The following is an 18605-nucleotide window of genomic DNA, read 5'->3' as shown; positions in this document are numbered from 1 at the left end:
GGACATGATATCATTTGACACATTTTAAAGCTTGCCTTGAGAACCTATTGAACTTGAAAGTAAATTTTAGTATGTTTGAAAAAGAAAATAAAAAATAGATTTAAAATTAATAAATTATTTTTATATGATATTTAAAATTTTTTAATATATCTTTAACTCTATATAAAAATTAATTTTAAAATGCATGAATTTTAACTAATTTTAATTATATTTAAATTTTTTTTATATTTCATTAACTAAATATGAGAAATTTAACATTTTTTTCTCTTTCATTACTACTTTTTCTTTAAAATAAAAAAAAATTATTTAACTTTTATAACAAAGAATTAAAAATAAGTGAAAGTGTATAAAAATAATTTATTATTTTTATTTTTATTTTTATTTTCATTTTCTTAAAATTTTAAATACTTTCCCTCTTTTTGGTAATTTAAAAAGTAAAATTTCTATATGGTTACCGCAAGAATTTATTCACCATAGGAGGTAGAAAGGCCCAAAAGCGCCTAAAACGGGCCAAAACTATGGCCCGGTTAAGAAGGAGAAGCCCACAGGGGCAAGCACCATGATCAACGGTTGGAACATTTGTCTTCCAAGTTCAATTGATCGGTGTGTCGAAGATGGTGATGAAGAAGCTTGCAAGAAAGCTTAGGAGAAATTCCCGAGAATTTGATGATGAGAACTTCTCTCTCCCCACTCTTGACGATTCTCGTCCCATCGATTCTCAAGGTTTCTATATTTTGTGACTTTCCGTGGAAATCTTCAACCCTATTTTCTCTGTTTGTTTGCTTAGAAACTCTTTGAAAAAAAAAAGAAAACAGGTTGAAACTCCGAATCTCAGATCTTTCTGAAACTTCCGTTTAACTTAGCCTGGTTCCGTTATTAGGATTATTTGCGTTGAATTTTTCATTTCTGTACTCTTCTTCTTCTTCTTCTTCTTTCTGTTTATCTTTTTAAATGTTTCTAGTGTTTCTCAGCAACCAAACAGGGGCTTATGCTTTTTCCTTTTTCTTTCTTCCTAAATGATGGGAATTTGGTTTCTGTTTTTCGCTCGACAGAGCAAGAGGAACTAGTTCGATCGTTGGAAAGGAGTCAAGCTCAGCAGAGTCTTTTATGGAGGGTAAATCTGACTTTCACCATTTCCTTCCCTCGAAATTTTGAAAAATCATGAATTCGTTATCTTCTATCTGGAATCTGATTGATTTCTTGACTTGTAGAGTGTTTTTTCGGTGTTTCTCTTTTGCTTCGCGGCATTTCTCGTCTACTCCATATTTCAGCAGGTTTCATCGCCATGGGAACTGGTATGAATCATTCAAAATGCTATCCCGAACTTTTATATTTCTCTTAGCTCTTTGGTGAATCACCCTTTTCGGATTGTGAGTGTGAGAACCATGTCTGAATTTTGAGTGATATGACATGCTGTTGGGTGTTCAAACTGGATATATTGGTAGGGTTTAGTTAAATTAATGTGACAATTGTTTTTTTGCCGGTACTGAAGATGTTCATTGTAGTTAATTATTACTTTAGTGGGTAATACTATTAATTTTGTTCTAAATCTGGTTGGTGAATTTCATTAAATCTAGAGAATGTCAGTTACCTTTTAACAAACAAATCTCTCTCAAAGTTGATACTTTTGCTTTGACCTTGGATGGACAGCGTTATCATGCTTACTTCATGGAGGAGATTGACTCATCGATGATCATTTTTGCAGGTTTGTTTCTTTCCTTTACCCTATTTCTCTGCCTTTGTCACATGCTGATTACATATTTCATACATGCTCCAGAATGATATAGCATTAAGGGTCTGTTTGACACATAGGAATAGGAATGAAATTAGGAATAGAAATAAAGGTAAATCATAATATCATGTGAAAGAGAGGAATCAAAATCCATACAAGAGTGTGTTTTGATTTCCATGATAGTGTTTTTGCTTTCTCTTTCTGTTTCTAATAAGTAATTCAAATGCCATAATGAATGAGAAATGGAATGGATTTCCTATTCTCATTCCCTATTCCTCATGTACCAAACACTCCCAAAAGGTCCATAATTCTCTTCAGTCAATGTTTTTCTAGACAAATTGAAATCTTTAAAAAAAGTGCCACAGTATGCTATAAAGATGTTGTCCACCTATTGTGATATCACTGGTTCTTTACTGTATTCTTCATTTGATATAACTTTCTTGGTCTTATTTGGCAATTGATTGTCTTGTTTTCTGAGACTTACCTTTCTGAACTAATTTAACACTAGAAAGGACAAGTATATTATGTGAAATTCTCTTGTATTTATTCAGCCTAACCTCTCCATACTGTTTTTTTTTTCTTTCTTTCTTATTTTATAACCGAGGAACCTTCTATGGCCAAACCCTTAGGACTTTCCATGGGGACCCAAACCTCGGTGTGTTAGCTACCCTATAACAACCAGCACTAGGTAAATTCAGGGTATTATCAATGATAGGATTTGAACCCAGGACCATATACCACTTACTGGGATCACACTTCCCGGTGTTTGTCCCGACCAATTGGGCTACCTTGGCGGGTGCTTCAATTGTTATATGGATGAATATTGCATTGATGATTATGTTTTGTCTTCTCATTTTAAATTCTTCATAAAAATAAACTATGGTGAGGAGGGCGCTTCTGCACACATCTGAAACTAGTTTAGACACTTGCAAGAGAGTATGTTTCTATCTACTTAAAATTCTTAGAAGAACAAGTGCATTATGCCTTTTTGTAACAAAATCCAATTATTACTTAGTTTTCTTTTTTTTTTTTCCTTCTTCTTTTTATGGTTCTTTTGCATGGTCAAGCTCAAGAATGTGGATAATTATATGTTCAATATAGTTATAATCTGTGTTCTCTGATATAGAATTTGAAAAGGTAGATTAGTGTAAGAACTCCAGATATTCAGGACCTATTGGTTATTTGGATGATTTTGTGATTTGCCTTATAAATGCAATTAGCTAAGAATGATGATTGATATGGAAATTAAGTGTACCTCATTGTCTTTAATCTGGTTCATCCGTGTCTTGTTATAATTGCCAATTCAAATCAAGAAATTGCCACTTGCTTTTGCTATTGTTTTACATGGTTGGTCTATTAGATTCTTGTCAGACAATATTGCATTAATTTAAGCATGTAACAGATTGGGTAGCTGTCTTAGCATGTTCAATGGCCATCATTGGATTACTTCATAAGTCAAAGTCTCACAGGTGGTTGATTTGGTACTCCTGCTCTGCTGGCATTATCCTGGCCATTTTCTGGTTGTATTACATGCTCAGGTAAATCAAGTTCTCAACTGACATTTCTCTGAAAAAATTTCTGTCTCTATAGTTGTTGGCAAAGATGTTTATTTGTTTACTCTGGAAAGTCTATTAGACATTCTTGGTTGGGATAAAGAAATACAGAAGTGTTTAGTTTGTGTTGTGAACTCTGCTAGTATAAAAAAATACTTGGTCCTGTCCTCACTAATTTGTACTGCTTTCTTACTTCTTCCTTCATTTGCTTGTCAAAGCAAGTTGATATATAACTCATAGATTAAATATTTAGTGTGGAAATGCAAGTCACCATCTTCCCTTATTCACAAGTAGAGTCCCAGTGAAGTGCACTCTGCTGTTTATACCCAGCAGGATATGGTAGTGTTTTAGGGACCCATTATCTGCTTACTTACCTATCTGGTTCTTGTTTGTGTTGTAGACTGCCAAAGTTCCGGTGGGATGTTATCTGGCTGCCATTCGGACCTTTGGGGTAGTTTCCAAAGTATCCTTCTCTCTTTTTATATGCCTAGGTAGTAAATTTACTAAAGAAAATGCATTACTATGCATTGAATTTGCAGTGGAGCTGCACTCAGCCTCTATGTGGACCATCTACTCAATGAGTCATCAGAAGAAGTAAGAAAACTTCGCAGCTACATGTATGCCTACAAAGCCAGCTAAAGATTCTCATCCTCTGCATCTTCTGGTTGATTGGAGATAAAACAGCATATACAACAGAATTTCAAGCTGGATTGCAGTCCAGAAATAGGAAAAATTTTGGATGGGCGATTCTATAGTGAAAGGGTCCGATATGCGATGGTTAGTTACCCTGTGTAGGAGTTCCCTATCCTAGCCTTTACAAACAAAAGCATGCAACAGAGGGAGCTACTATACCGATGAATTTGCCACTTATTTTGTATGCCTTGCCAGGAGGATAATTACTATTACTGCTCCATAGTTTTTTTGGCTTTGATATAATCACAGGGGTGGTTGCTAGCCATTGCTGGATATTTATTTTATTTTTTAAAATTTAATTGGATCAGTGTGTGGCTCATCAATTTGGTTTTTGATTCATCATGTTCTACAATCGAATCAGTACCATCATTAGAAGCATTTTCTCCATTGTTTGGAGTGACTCGTATTTGTATTACCTTCACAAATACTGACACAACCGATCAGCTTCCACAGGCAAAGTAATTGAAGTTAAAGATGGTCAGGTGTCATGCATACGGAGTTAACCTCTACATTTTTCATGTCGTGCAGTGCTAACACTTTACAAGTCCCATGAGATGCACAAGCAAGAAGCACATCAAGCAACACGACCCTAAATCAGAATAGACACCTTTTCTTGGTAAGTTCCATATAGAAAAGTTATGGTAATGCATACATTAGATAGGCATAAGTTATACCTACATTTTAGAAATTAATGCACTAATGCTATCCACATTCTAGGTAGTTTTCTATCATATGACTTTGGCCACTTCAGCCATTGTCATCTATATATATTGCATTGTTAATTCATGTGTGTCAACATTTTTTATTCCTTCCGTCTAACGCATGCATAAACTGTGCCTTGTGCAGAAGTTGTACCTCATGGCATTGAGCCCACGGGCTGCACCACACTAATGGCATTGCGCCTATACATGTGTACTAGTCATGCTCACCATCACACTTTGCTCATGTTTGAGGGTCCATGCCATGCCTTTGGAGTGGTACAATCATTGGCTTTTTAAGTCTTTTTCTAATATGATATGAGGAGACATCATAGGTGCTTCCATGGGCATAATAAATTTTCTTTAATTATAGAAAATTATAAAAAATATTCCACTCCTTGGAAACTCCCTTTTAGCATCCTCTTTGAAGGAAATATCTCCCAACAAAATCCTATAGTTTAAATTCAACTAAATTGGGTCACTCATGTGGTGCCTTGTGTGGGCACGTACATGTGCTGCCACCCTTTAGTCACCACCAAGCCAACCCTCAGTGCCCATAACCCTAATCCTCATGCATTGACATGGTACCAAGCCTCTCAAGCACCTCTGTTTTTCATTTTGTCTCAGTCATAGCATGTCACCCCACATGCCATAGACACCCATGGATGCAAGGTGCCACAACATGAGACCTTTGTCTATGTCATCTTAGTTAAGGTGTTAACAAACCAGCCCCACCAGGTAGACTTAGCACCCTCATCAACTTAGCTTGCAAATACTCATGTATGGCTCTTCAAACAATCATAAGGTTGTATCCCTCTCCCAACTAGCTTCACTTTCTAAAGTCCCCTTCCAATAGACTAAGCAATCAGTTCTTTTTTACTTGCCCCCATAGTTTGGTGATCCAAAATCTTGAAACTCTCTTGCTCAAACTGCTTTTAGATGATCAAAGGTGCGTGCTTTTGCTGCACCTTAGTGAGATAATAATTCTTATGAAAGGGCTTCAAGAAACTCTCATGAAAAAAGGGATGAATTTTCAATCTATCCGAGAGTTTCAACTTATATGCCACAACACCAATACTTTTCATCCCTTTAAAAGGGCCATTATATTTATAGATCAAACCCTCTTGCTGTTCATCATTTTTCAAATATGTGGTGTAAGATCTAGCAACACTAAATTACTCACTTGCAACTTTTAAGGGTCTTTTTCCCTTGTCATCATACTTCTTCATATGTCTACTAGCTTTTTCCAAACTTTCTTTTGCTTCTTCAAGCATTTCTTGTCAAGATTTCATAAATTTAAAATCCGCAAGGTTAATGTTAAACTAGTTTACATCCATTTTTCTTTCTTAAGAGACAACTTCTTTTGAGTCTCAAAGAGTTAGCCACCTTATCAATCACCACCATAAACTTGGTACCTAATAGATAATGCTTCCAATGCTCTAGGCAATGAAGCACTATAGTCATCTCCTTCTTGTGAGTTGAATATTGTTGCTTAGTCTTATCCAACTTCTTTCTCTTGAAGGCAAAATGATGCTATGCCTACACTAGTACTCCACCGAGGGCTTTGTCTAAAGCATCAGTGTGGACTTCAAATGGTAACACCAAATCTTGCAACCTTAAGATGAGCTCCAAAGAGATAACATCTTCAACTTATGAAGGGCCTTCTAGCATTCATCTCCCTTACACCATTTCTTCCTTTCTTTAAAAGACCAACCAATGTCACAACAATCTTTGGTATCTTTTTGATGTGATGATGGTTAATTAGCTAGCCCAAGGAGTGTAATTCAACACTTTGGTGGGTGCTAACCAATCTCTGATTGCCTTCATCTTCCTTTCATCCACTTGAATTTGACCATATGATACTAGGTAACCCAAAAACTTGATTTCAATTTAGCACCTTGTGCAAATGGGCTACATGTAGTGTTTGATTGTATGCACCATTATATCATCGAGGTAACTACAATGACATCTAAGGAATCAAATAAAACATCATTAATCAACTGACAAAAGGTTGTTAGGGCATTAGAAAGCCCAAATGGTATCACTAGGAATTCTTTACTCTCATTCTTAGTCATTAAATAGTTTTTCTCTCATCCTCTTCTACTATTCAAACTTGCTGATACCCAAATTGCAGGTTCAACTTTGAGAAATGAGACGCCCTAGATACTCTATCAAATAAATCTATAACCAAAGTGTGGACCCCGCATTTAGGCTCAATGCGTTTTCCACTCGATGGCGAGCTCGATTTTTATTCGAAAAACGATTTTTATTTTATTAAGAAAAATGACTTGGAGTCGCCACTTATTTTTGTTTTATTTTTAAAGGGTAAACAAAATAAGAAAGAAAACCCTAAGTGTGACTCCTTATTTTGGAAAAGGTGATCTACGAAAACCGGATCGGGTTCGGGGGTCAGGTTACTTATCGGGAAGGTACGGTAAAGACCGTAGCACCCCTCTAAGTCCCTAAGTCGGGTCTCTACTAATGAGGTGAAGCTGACATGGCAATCAATGAGAAAATCAATAAATACTCAAATCAATCATGCACATATGAGTATCAGAATATGCAATAGAGGATAACTGAAGTGGAAGTGGATGCGTACTTGATCAGCAAACGGCAACGCGCTATCACAAAATGAGATTAGTGCATAGTAATGAACATAAAGTATGTCACTCATGTCACCAAAACAGATAAAGAAGCACCAATAGCACGCATGATATTTCATTCAAAATTCATTTTTATTTTAAAGCAAATTTATTTGATGTAGGGCCCCCACCAAAGCCCGTTTATTTTGCATGGACCAAATCCGTAAATTCCATCATTAGGAATTACAAAATTTGATTCTTGCTTATTTTAAAACATTTAAAAAAAACAAAAGAGATGTGAAAATGGCTTGCCAAGAAGAAGAGTGGCAGCAAAATTTTATTGGAAAAATGAATTTTTGGAACCTAAGAAAAAAAACTAAGGATGAAAAATGGATGAGTTTGAAATTATTTTAAAACAAACTAAGATCTAGAAAATTATTTGAAGAAAGGGATTTAAAAGAATATTTTTCAAAATTAGAGAAGGTAAAATGGGAAATGGCACTATGGCCCAAAAATGGCCATGCAAAGCATGCAGCAGGTGGTCTGGAGTATGAATTGGCACTGATGGTGGTGACCCTGACGCCTGGACTGTCACGCTGAGCTGCCATGGCATGTGGAGATTGTTTGTTAGGTACTGAACCTGTGACCGGACTGCCATCACTTCTTTTTCTTCATTCAACACCTCTTCGAACTTGGCTCCTCTCAAGTCAAATAAGGGGTTTGGCGAATCAAGATTTCAACTCAAAGTCAGATGAGCTCAATCCAGACACAGCACCAACAACATTACCCATTTCTGAGTCGAGCAGTGGAGATATCTTAGGCAGAATCCTATTTTCAATAACTGTAGAGTTACTCTCCAACAAGGTTGCTGATGAGGAAGCCTGCTTGTCCATTGATATGCTCCGGAATGAGAAAACCTGAGAAGAGAGAAGAGTCTCAATCACCCCAGATGCAGTGTCCACTTTGAATCTGCAGAGTGCTTGGTTTGATGATGGTCTCACATCTTCTGGAACTCTGCCATACTTCAATTTATCTCTATTTACGAGACTGCCAAGCCACTATTGCTCCTCTATAAAAAAAAGTCTCAACGGGTGAAGCTGCACATGAAGAGCATCTTGTGACAATATTTCCTTATCAATCAAACTACTGCTTCCATCCATGGGCTCAGTTTCTCTATTGTCGGAACGTAACTTCATAATATTAACAACAGCAGTCTCTGATCCATCAGGGCACTAAAATAAAGAACCAATGGGTAGTGGAGTTGGGGAGCCCGAAACATGGCTCACAACAGCTGCTTGTAGCCATCATTATACAAGTTATGCAACTTGTCCAGTATTGAAGGGTACATAAGGGACCAAGCATCTGGACCTTCCATTTTAGGCAATAGTGTAGCATCTTTATACTTGCTCGTGCTGCGAACTACCACTACCCCGAAGGCCCCGCTTATGACTCCACAGATCATGAGGTACATAAACACCAGAGCTACCACCGTCCTCGTCCTCCCCTTCAAACAATTCTGATCAGCATGCAGATTGGGATGCCAGTCAACACCATTAGTCTATGACCCCTTTGCAGCAGTCACCATCACTTCTTCATCATGAATACAAAGTTCCGCCTATGAATGCTTTGGCTGCTGGCGCACTTTCAAGTGAGCCTCTTCCCAGTGCGCTGAAGGCATGAGGTAAGCTGACGAACCTCTGACTGGAGCCACAATGACAAGACTCCATGCATGAAGCTGTTCATTCAAAGAGATACTAGGGTTGCACCAGCTGCACGGATTCCCCTAGAAATGGTGTACGTGGGAAAGAGCACCAAAAGGGAGCAAGTCCGAAGATGCATAGCATCCATCACTGCGGAGAAACTCAGCCACTGCTGGTGAGACCTCTCCATGGTCTGGTTCTTCTAGACCCGGCTGGAGAGCATGTTGTTCTCCAAGATACAACTAGGGCAGGCGGATGACCAGGACCCCATGATGCATGAAATCAAGAAACTCCTCAGCTTTTTAACTTACGAGGAATGGCAAGAGCATGTCGTCACAAAGGGTTTTGATATAGCGTGCATGGGCTACCATAGCAAGGTTCATAGCGACTCTCGCCCCTACTGCCGCTTCGAGTCGCTGAGCACTTCTGGAAGGATTCTGGATAAGATGAGATACCCAGAGTGTATCCGCAACATGGAGAAGTACATCACTTTCCCGTGAGATCTTTTGAAGCCCAATGACACGACCTTCCTCAGAAGCAAACAACCCCAGAAGCTGCCTCTGAGACTCTTCAAACTTTAATGACATGGTTAGTAGCTGCTTCTCGGATTCCTCGGCATCGGTGTGTTAGGCACATGGCTAGAAGGCGACATTTGCTCAGACACTAATAGGTGATGTAGGCTGTTGATGGAGCCATGGTTGCAGGATAAGAGAGATATCGTAACTCCCCGCATGGACCAAGTCCAATTTCAATCTCAGATATGATTCCTTCTTCAATGAACTCATCAACTTCAACTCGGAAACTTTTCATGTAGTCAAAGTAAACCTCAACTGCAGTTCGGTCTTTTAAAACCCGCTCTTTGTCAATTCCTGCGTTTGAATTTCCTTTACATGACAGACTCCTCTCAAGTGGTTCAACTTCACCGAGCAAAACAACCTTTTCCGGTATTGCCCATACCCCTGCTTTTTGTGAAATGTTGCTGGCGCTTGAGGTGGCCTGGCTCTGAATTCTTCCACATGCTGCCACAAAGTGCTTTGGACCAGCTAGGTGTCCAAGTCGCCAACCAGTCATTGCAAAAGTCTTTGAAAATCCATTGACAGTAAGTGTTCTCTCCCACACGCCAGAAGTCTAGGATGTTTTGCTACAATATCAGCAATCTCCTCTAGGAGTTTCTTGGGATATACAGATCCTGTTGGATTTGATAGTGAACAAAGAATCGGCACCTTTGACTTCTCACTGATTGCGGACTTAAGAACCTCTAGATCCAAGAGAAAATTGTTGGAGATGAGTGTAGGAAGGATTACAGGCGTAGCATCAGCTAACCTTGCCACTCCAGGGCAGCTTACATAAAATAGACCAGGAATAATAACCTCATCACCTGGTGAACTAACTGCAAGCACAGCTTAAAGTACAGACTGCTTGGCTCCATTGATGGTATAACCTTCACGAATCGCATTCATCCCGGCCTCAGCAACCATAGTAAGGGTATCAAAATCAGGTTCTCCTGCTGCCAACCGTATAACTGGAACTCCAGCTTGCATAAGTGCAGTTGCCAAATCAGTTATAGCAATTGTTTTTGAAGGCTTCACAGAATTTACTCTTGGGCTCAATGAGATGTCAACCTCCACTTGCCTGGTTATGCCCTCTGCCCTTACATTGGTACCCATTCTAAGGCGCTGCACATGAAACCTTTTCTCCAATGATTTGGAGATCCTCCCTTGTCTTGGTTTCAAGCAATCCCCATCATATCCAAAATCAACAAAACCAATGAGCCAGCTAAACCATCCTCCTCTGATCTTCTTCTGTTGTTCCTTATTTCTTCATCTGGAAATCAGAATCCTCCTTTTCTCCTACTCGTCTAACTTTACCTCATGGAAGCATGCCAACCACAATAGCCAATCCCCACCAACTGAACCCCAGCTCTGATACTCAACATCCTAAACGCAACAACAACAGAGGAATAAAAGAGGAAGAGAAGAAAGGAACTGGAGCACAGACGCATAGAACCCAATGATATGGGATCGTTATTTGACCTCATGTCCCTCCTACAAGGTACAGAACCCTGTCTTAGTAGCCCATCTCCTTGTATAGACTTCGTGAATACCTTTAACAGGATATCTTATAAAGTATGACGAAAAACTCATAGTATAAGATCCTCCTGTTCTTTTTCTTGGAATCTGGACTAGAACAGAGGAATTTGAAGAATGATTCAGCTTGAATTTGACAATTTTCCAGTTATCACAGGGCTCAACTTTTCTATAACATCCTTATTCTCTGTTGACACTCTCAGTTGAACATCCAACCCCTGTTCCTGAAGAGACAGTATCTCATATCTGATGGGTAGGCAACAACTTTGCCCTTGTTGAGGCTCAAATAAGTATCTCGAATCATCAACAACTGAAGGACAACATTAATGCCCTGCTATGACAGTCATTATTTCCGAGCAGAGCGACCAAGCAACTCCATGAGCAAGGCAATATTATCTACTCAAATCCAGAAACCGGGCTCATATGAAAACCAATGACCATGCCAACCAAACTCTTATTTCGAGTCCAAATAAGCTTGAGTGACAATCATCTTCCAGATTAGGAGCAGCCAAAGCTTTCTCAAAGGGTGATACACAGTCCAAGGCATTTTCACAATTCAACACATGTGAGCACAAAAGTATGGGAATGAAACAGATAAAACAGAGCAAGAACTCAAGAAGATATCAGGCAAAACCTCGTTTCATGAGTGATGAGTGAACTACCGACTGGTGGGACGAGCAGTAAGCTTTTGTGTATTTAATCAAACATCATGCTCAAAGAAAGAAAACCATATCCCAGTCATTTGAGAGAGAAAACAGAGAAACCAGATAAAGAACAGAGTAGAATGAACATAATAACAAAAACCCATCAAACCATGCTTAAGATCAATGATGTGTAAAGAGGAAAATCAAGAAATACAAAGTGAAAATGCTCATCATGGTCATACCTGAGTCCTCAAGCGAAGATAATATGGCTTGCTTTCCGCTCAAACTCTTTCCGAACGCCTCTCATTTTCAACTCGAAGAACCAGCCTGCAACCTCAAGCTAAAGGATATACCTCGAGAATCTCTCCTCTCTTAGCTTGCTCTCTGTTCTCCTCCAAAGCACCACCGTTCCCAGCAGCTCACATCCACCTCCCTCCCTCTCATACGCTCCTGCTCACCCAAAATAACCAAACAAAAGCTCCCCCACCTGCCAAAAATCACCTGCAGCTGCCTAAAATCCCCTCTCCACTACCATGCAGTTGGCAGCAAAAAAGCATCCTCCAACAATCTCTGCAGCCACCTCTAGAACCACTACGCTCTGCAGCCCAGACCACTTCCCTCTTTGCATGCAGCTGGCTCTCCCTCCATAACAGAAAGCATGCTCCTTCTTCTGGAATCTTCCTCATCTTTACAGGTGTCGCTCTCCTATTCGTCCTCCAAATCCACTATCTGATTCTCTAGCAGCTAGTCAAAATGTGACACGTGGCTCCCCCCAGATGGTGACACCTGGCTAAAAGCAAGCTGCAGAAAATGAGCCCCAAATGGGGGTCTACACAAAGGATTAGGGAATTTGTTTTTGATGGTTAACTTATTCAAGGCATGATAATCCACACACATCCTTAGTGAACCGTCTTCTTTTGGAACAACACTAATGGCCTATATGGTGCTCATAAAGGCTGGATCAAGCTTGAATCTAGCAACTTAATCAACTATTTCCCAAGTTTAACCAGCTCGTGTTGGGACATTCAATAGGGTGCTTATGTAAAAGGTTTGTAGCCTTGACACTAGCTCAATATGATGATCAATAAGCCTTTTAGGAAAGAGCTTCTTGAGAAGCTTTGGCAACAGCACAACAATAAACTTCTAAATTACCTCAAACACAACATTAGGTAACCTGATCTGGTTTGATTTCCATGTCTACCCTCTTGCTTTATTTTCCCTTGTTCTTCTTACCAAATTTAAACTCCCCTTTAACCCTCTAACTCGAGGAAGAAGAAAGGGTACTTAATTTGTAGTCAACAAGGCAAACTGTTGCTACTATGGCTATAGGTAGATCCTTTACTCCTTAGTGCCTTACCTTAATTTGATCCCACCGCTATAAACCAACATGAAGTTAAATAACTTGTCTACCTTTGACATGTCTTCCATTTCAAGAATCAAAACACTTATAATAGTCTTTTGACAAATTCAATCTACTTCAACTTCTTCAGAGACTCTTTTTCCATCTTAGCCAAGTTTGTGGGAAGGAATTGATCCTTCCACTCTTTCTTTAGGGGTCTTCCATGTGATGATCTGAGCCTACCAAACTTACTATCATCTTTGATTCTAATAGGCCACCATATCTTCGCATCACCTGATAGGTACATATTTGTAATTGTAACTTGCTCATTTTAAGGAATTTGAGCAACAGTAAAATATTGCTTCTCTAAGTTTCACAATACACACCCCATATTCGGTGTCATCTTCTTGATTAGGCTTCTCCCAATATTCTTATGTCTCTAGGTGTCATGTTTTTGTCATGCCAACAACCTTTGCTTGGTCTTCACCAATGCTGAGTGTTGCACCATATTAAGCCGTGTGTGCAACTTAGTCCACAAATCGTATAGGCACCTCAATGTGTGTCAACCCCCCTCTTCGTCTGCATCTTTGCTACAATGTAGTTTATGTGTGCCAAGTTTTTTTCTCAACCCAAGACCCACATATGATGCATTGAATGCCAACATTACTAATTCTTTCCATTTGAGGTATGTATAGCTCATGTCGTGTGTTATAGCTACTTCCCATGGCATCGTGCTCATGGGTTGCACTACCCTTATGGCTTTGCGTCCATGCATGTGTGCTAGCAAGACACCGTTATACCTTTCCCATGCCCAAGGCTCCACATCATGTTTTTGGAGTAGCTCAACGGTTGCTACTCATTTTATCACCATTTTTAAAGACTACCAAAGAACTTTATAAGTCTTTTCTAGTCAAACGGGAGGAGACATCATAAGTGTTTTCACAGGTATAATGAATTTTCATGCAAATCCTAAACCGCTTAGAAACTCTCTTAATGTATTGAATTTGAAAGAAAAATCTCCAACCCAATAGAGTCCTACAGTTTAGCCATCCATTTGGAGCCTTGTGCAGCCACGTGTGCTACCTTCACTGCCGAATCAACCCCTAACACCCATAACATTCATCCTCATACACTGACATGCTACCAATTCTCTTTAACACCATAACCACCCACGAGTAGTGCAAGGTACTGGGCTTTCGTTCCACATCATGCTAGTCAAGGTGTGACACTAATCCACAATGAGAAGTTACGATCAATAGATGCAAGGTCAAGGTGCTAATGGTGCCTCCCCATGAGGCCCCTAGTGCTGCAGCGCTTGGAGTCAAGGGGGCTAACACTAGCTGACATTGAAAAGTTCGTTAACAGATGCGAGGGGAGTTAATTTTACGGTATTGTTGGGTAGTTGGATTGGTGATACCTATGTAGTTTTCAAGCTACAAGAGCTATTTTATTTTTTGTGGAAGGACTGTGGTCAGGAAATTTCTAATATGCAAGTGCCGGCCACCAGTGTACGCCGTGGAAGCTCAAGGATCTGATTGCCAAGCCTAAACCCTTTGTTTTACAATGAACACCGTTAATGGCATGGAAGGCAGAACAAGAAGTGGCATTTCATCAATCCTAGGGTCAACAATAGGTGTAGTAGAGTCTTAGCCGACACTGTAGGCCCAAGAAGCATAACCTCATTCGCCAACGCCCACTAAAAACTACAAAATGCTGAATAAAAATGCCCCCCTATAATAACCTAACCCTGTAGTTGCTCTTTTTGCTGGAGAATTACCTCTTTCAATGGCCATTTTTCATCAAGCCACCCAGTTTGCAACGAAGATGATGTTGCAAGGTAGACGCACTAAAACATAAATGGAGTCGCTAGAATCAAAAGACATACCAAAGTTGGTGTTCTGAACAAACATTGACCAAGTAATCTGAAAGTACTAATAATAAAGTCTCATGACACTCAATGCTTACCAAAATTCTCAAGTATGGTTTTTGTTCTAGAAAAAAAAGAAGTGATGAATCAATCATCTTCTTCAATGATCTTGGTTTCCAAACCCTTCAACCCTTCTGCGGGAATTTCTGCAACAGTAACAAGAGAGTAGAGCTCTTCCTTGGCATCTTCATCATCATTTCTCTTGCGAGCAATGCGAACCCTAATCCTCCTTGGGACACTTCGAATTCCCCTGCTCCAAATGTGCTTGTTCAGCTTCACATCCACCCTCACATCCTTTGTTCCCATGGCCTTCTGTGCAAACTTCCTGATCTCCTTTATTGCCTTGGGAGCCTTCTTCTTGAATGTGCTGTTGTTTAGAAAGACAACATATAAGTCTCTATATAAACTAGAAATTGTATTACAGTGATTTAGAAAGATTAAATCTCCTATAAATGGTCAACAGACGGTAGATTCAGCAGTGAAATTATGCTTCAACTTCAATCACACTGCAGAACAGAACAGAACAGCATAAATATGCAAAATTGAACCAAATCAAACTTTATAAATCCATGTAATGGGAGAGAGTATTTCATTAATCACTTTCACTGGCCTGATATACACTGGTGTTCTGTACTTAATCCAGAAGCACAAAAATACAAGGAAAAACAAATGATGCTAGAGAAAAAAATTGAAGTCATTACCTATTTGAATCTATATGCTAGAGAAACTCAAGTGTAATCAGAACCCTTGTGAAGTCTTAACCTATTTTTGTCAGAATATTTGACATTATTTACTTCTTTTCTGCCACAGTGCCACAGGAAGAACTGCACAGAAGGTCTAGGGTGGTTCAATGCCATTGGATTCTTTTCCATGGAAATGAGTACCATCCCATTTCCTCCCAGGTTAGCATCAGATAATTATCCTCACAGAAAAAATTGACACTCAACAAAAAAGAAGAATAAAGAGGTAAGGTAATTTTGTCACCAAAATGGTGGTTGGGAGGGATAAATGGGATTGGTGCCACAAGATCTGGCAAAGAACGATATGCAGAAGTAAGGTAATTAGATGAGGTGGCAAAGTTAGAATCTTAAAGTTGAGTTGATAGCTCTTCTGGCGCTGCTGCTATTGCAAAAAGAGGGCCAGTGGTTGTGTCTAAGCACAACTAGGGTAAAGGAATGAGAAAGTGGAGATAAGGCTTTGAATTTTATGTGATATCATGGGAATTAGTGACTGCACAGAGTTTTTTTGTGACAGTCAGAAAGGACATTATGAGGTCATAAACACAAGTTTGGGAGGTCCAAAACAAATGGATTAGGTGATGGCACTGGAATTAAAAACATGTGCCCATGTACATGAATCCATGAGGTGGAAAACAAGAGATGGACAGAATCCAAATTGTTACCTCAGCCAAACACGCACTCCAACCCCCCCTTTCCCTTTCTCCTTTCCCCTTCTGGCCACAGTTGTCCATCATTGATCCGGACCCACAAAATCTCAACAAAACTCAGTTTTTCTTAAATCCCAATCCCTACCATGCACTTTGGTCAGAATTCCCATCTGCATCCCTCTAGACTTCATCAAACACAATCCCAACATTCATGCTTCACACTCACCATACTCCAAAGAGAGCAAATCTTCAAAAACACTACTTTTTTCTCCATAGAAGTAATGCTGTAAATCACAACCAACCCTACTTGTCCATAAATATCCAACCACCAGCTTCTGCCCAGAATTGGCCAGTCCCGACCCTCCACTATCTATCACCACCAAAACTCATCATGTTGTGGATTAGAAAATCCAAAAGAACTCATTATTCCATGAAGTCCTACTACATGCACTTGATAAATTTACAAAGGATTCAAAACCAATCAGTAGGACAAACACGCATGCTTGTGAAGTAATAGACCTTAGAACAAATAACATGATGTCTACATTACATAATCCGAATTCGAATTGTGATACAACTACAAAGCGAGCATAATACGCAGTAACAATTCAATTAGATACGCCCCAATTAGGAGGAAAAGAAAAATACGTGTGAAAAAAAAAAACCTAACACAAAAATCAATTTATTGAATCAACATGAAAAAGGCATATGGTAAAACATAAATGATACAAAATGAACAGGAGTCAGCTACAAAGGTGCGTACCATCCATGTAAGCGCTTGTGGAGGTTAATGGTGTACTCCCTGGTAACCACTTCCTCCTTCCTTCCCTTTGTCTTCTCCACCATTTTCACACTCCCTTCTCCTCGACAACACCTGCATTTTAAAATAAATTTTCAGTTCGAAATCTCCTTAACCTTAAACCCCTAGTAATAGTCCTTGCCCTGTTCTTGATCACAAGCTTTAATGAGGAAAAAAAATCACACTGATTAGGTGGTGAGAAAGGGCAAGAAAATAAATCAGCGATAATGGATCAATAATGTTGGGTTTGGTTGCTGCCAAAAAAGAAGAAAAATAAAACAAATCCAACTCAGATGAGCTGAGCCTGACACTACCATCAGCTCATCTGAGCCGCGTGAAGTTTCTTGTTTCCCATAACCGAATCAACACAAAACATAAAATTTCTAAGTTTTCTCAGCAGCCAACAGGAGGTTGGAGAAAGAAAACACGAAGAAGCAGAATCCACATTCAACACAAATAATGTAAATCTCCGTTTGGTTATAAAGAAAATGAATAGAAGTCTATGACTCCATGTTAGATAGAAAGAGAAAGTACCTAAGGATTGAGAGATGGTAGAAGGAGAAACGGCGAGTGTGGTGGCAGGTCGACTAAATGCCGAAGAAGATATCCAACCCAAACAAAACCCTAACCCTAATCGCATACCCTAATATACATCTATAAAAATGTTTTTTTTTTTTTTTTTTTCTCATGTTCCGGTCTATCGTAGTAGTTTTAGTAGCCAAATGACAGCTTTACCCTTTCTGGTCCATAGCTTCTAGTGGTCTGATTTTTCGGCCCAGAACCAAACTTGGGCCACAGTTTGACCTGTGCAAACCCAGCCAATGACATCCAAGCCCAAAGGAGGTTGATATGGGTCAGAGTTTTGGGGGAGGGGATGTATGTATATTTTTATTTAATACAAAAGATTTTTAATTTTTAAATCTAAAGTTTGAATGAGACTTATAACGCGTTTGATAGTGATTATAGAAAGTGTTTTTAACCTTTTTAACACATAAATTTTTTTATCTTTTAAGTGTTAAAAGTGTTAAAAACACTCCTTATAATTACTATCAAATAGACTCTCAGAATGCATTTGATAGTGATTTTAGGAAGTATTTTTATAATTTTTAATACTTAAAAGATAAAAAATTTTAAATATTAGAAAAGTTAGAAATATTTTTTTAAATTGCTACCAAGCACACTTTTAAAATGCATCTAACAATGATTTTATAAAGTATTTTTAACATTTTTAATATTTAAAAGGTAATAAGTGTTAGAAATAATAAAAATACTTCCAAAAATTAATTTCAAATACACTCTAAGAGTGTGTTTGATAGTGATTATAGAAAAAGTTTCTAACCTCTTAACCTTTCTAATATTTGAAAAATTTTAAGTATTATAAAAGTTAAAAACACTTTTAAAAATCACTACTAAACGTACTTTTAGCCTGTTTGGAAGTAGGAGTCTGTTTGATAGTGATTATAG

The 18605-nt window shown here is 38.8% G+C and overlaps 2 protein-coding genes and 1 pseudogene across 3 annotated transcripts; 1 reads left to right on the top strand and 2 right to left on the bottom strand.

Moving 5' to 3' along the window:
* Nucleotides 1-511: 511 nt before the first annotated feature.
* LOC100262721 (uncharacterized) lies at nt 512-4301 on the top strand. Of its 2 annotated transcripts, none has more exons than XM_010657933.3 (7): nt 512-723; nt 1053-1114; nt 1212-1295; nt 1651-1705; nt 3135-3270; nt 3686-3748; nt 3825-4018. In XM_010657933.3, exons 1-6 carry the CDS (start codon nt 615-617, stop codon nt 3738-3740), a joined length of 501 nt encoding a protein of 166 aa, XP_010656235.1. In that variant the 5' UTR covers nt 512-614; the 3' UTR covers nt 3741-3748; nt 3825-4018. The 2 variants fall into 2 exon arrangements, with proteins under 2 accessions (XP_010656235.1, XP_002283005.1); XM_002282969.5 differs by having other exon boundaries at nt 513-723; nt 3686-3736; nt 3825-4301.
* Nucleotides 4302-7183: 2882 nt separating this feature from the next.
* LOC132254628 (bifunctional aspartate aminotransferase and glutamate/aspartate-prephenate aminotransferase-like) lies at nt 7184-12635 on the bottom strand (annotated as a pseudogene).
* Nucleotides 12636-14875: 2240 nt separating this feature from the next.
* Nucleotides 14876-17860, bottom strand: LOC100267870 (large ribosomal subunit protein eL31). Its single transcript, XM_002282948.4, has 3 exons — nt 17676-17860; nt 17106-17216; nt 14876-15322 (listed from the first exon to the last, which is right to left on the bottom strand). Exons 2-3 carry the CDS (start codon nt 17186-17188, stop codon nt 15043-15045), a joined length of 363 nt encoding a protein of 120 aa, XP_002282984.1. The 5' UTR covers nt 17189-17216; nt 17676-17860; the 3' UTR covers nt 14876-15042.
* Between the last annotated feature and the right edge of the window lie 745 nt (nt 17861-18605).

The sequence above is a fragment of the Vitis vinifera genome, chromosome 11 (assembly GCF_030704535.1).
Source record: "Vitis vinifera cultivar Pinot Noir 40024 chromosome 11, ASM3070453v1".
In the NCBI taxonomy this organism is placed as follows: domain Eukaryota; kingdom Viridiplantae; phylum Streptophyta; class Magnoliopsida; order Vitales; family Vitaceae; genus Vitis; species Vitis vinifera.
This window is presented reverse-complemented; position numbering and strand designations above follow the sequence as displayed.

Coding starts and splice junctions, on each gene's coding strand:
- LOC100262721 (XM_002282969.5), top strand. CDS start 615: ATGGTGATGAAGAAGCTTGCAAGAAAGCTTAGGAGAAATTCCCGAGAA. Junction 724..1,052: donor TCGTCCCATCGATTCTCAAG/GTTTCTATATTT, acceptor TTCGCTCGACAG/AGCAAGAGGAACTAGTTCGA. Junction 1,115..1,211: donor AGCAGAGTCTTTTATGGAGG/GTAAATCTGACT, acceptor CTTGACTTGTAG/AGTGTTTTTTCGGTGTTTCT.
- LOC100267870 (XM_002282948.4), bottom strand. CDS start 17,188: ATGGTGGAGAAGACAAAGGGAAGGAAGGAGGAAGTGGTTACCAGGGAG. Junction 15,323..17,105: donor CACAAGCGCTTACATGGATG/GTACGCACCTTT, acceptor TCTAAACAACAG/CACATTCAAGAAGAAGGCTC.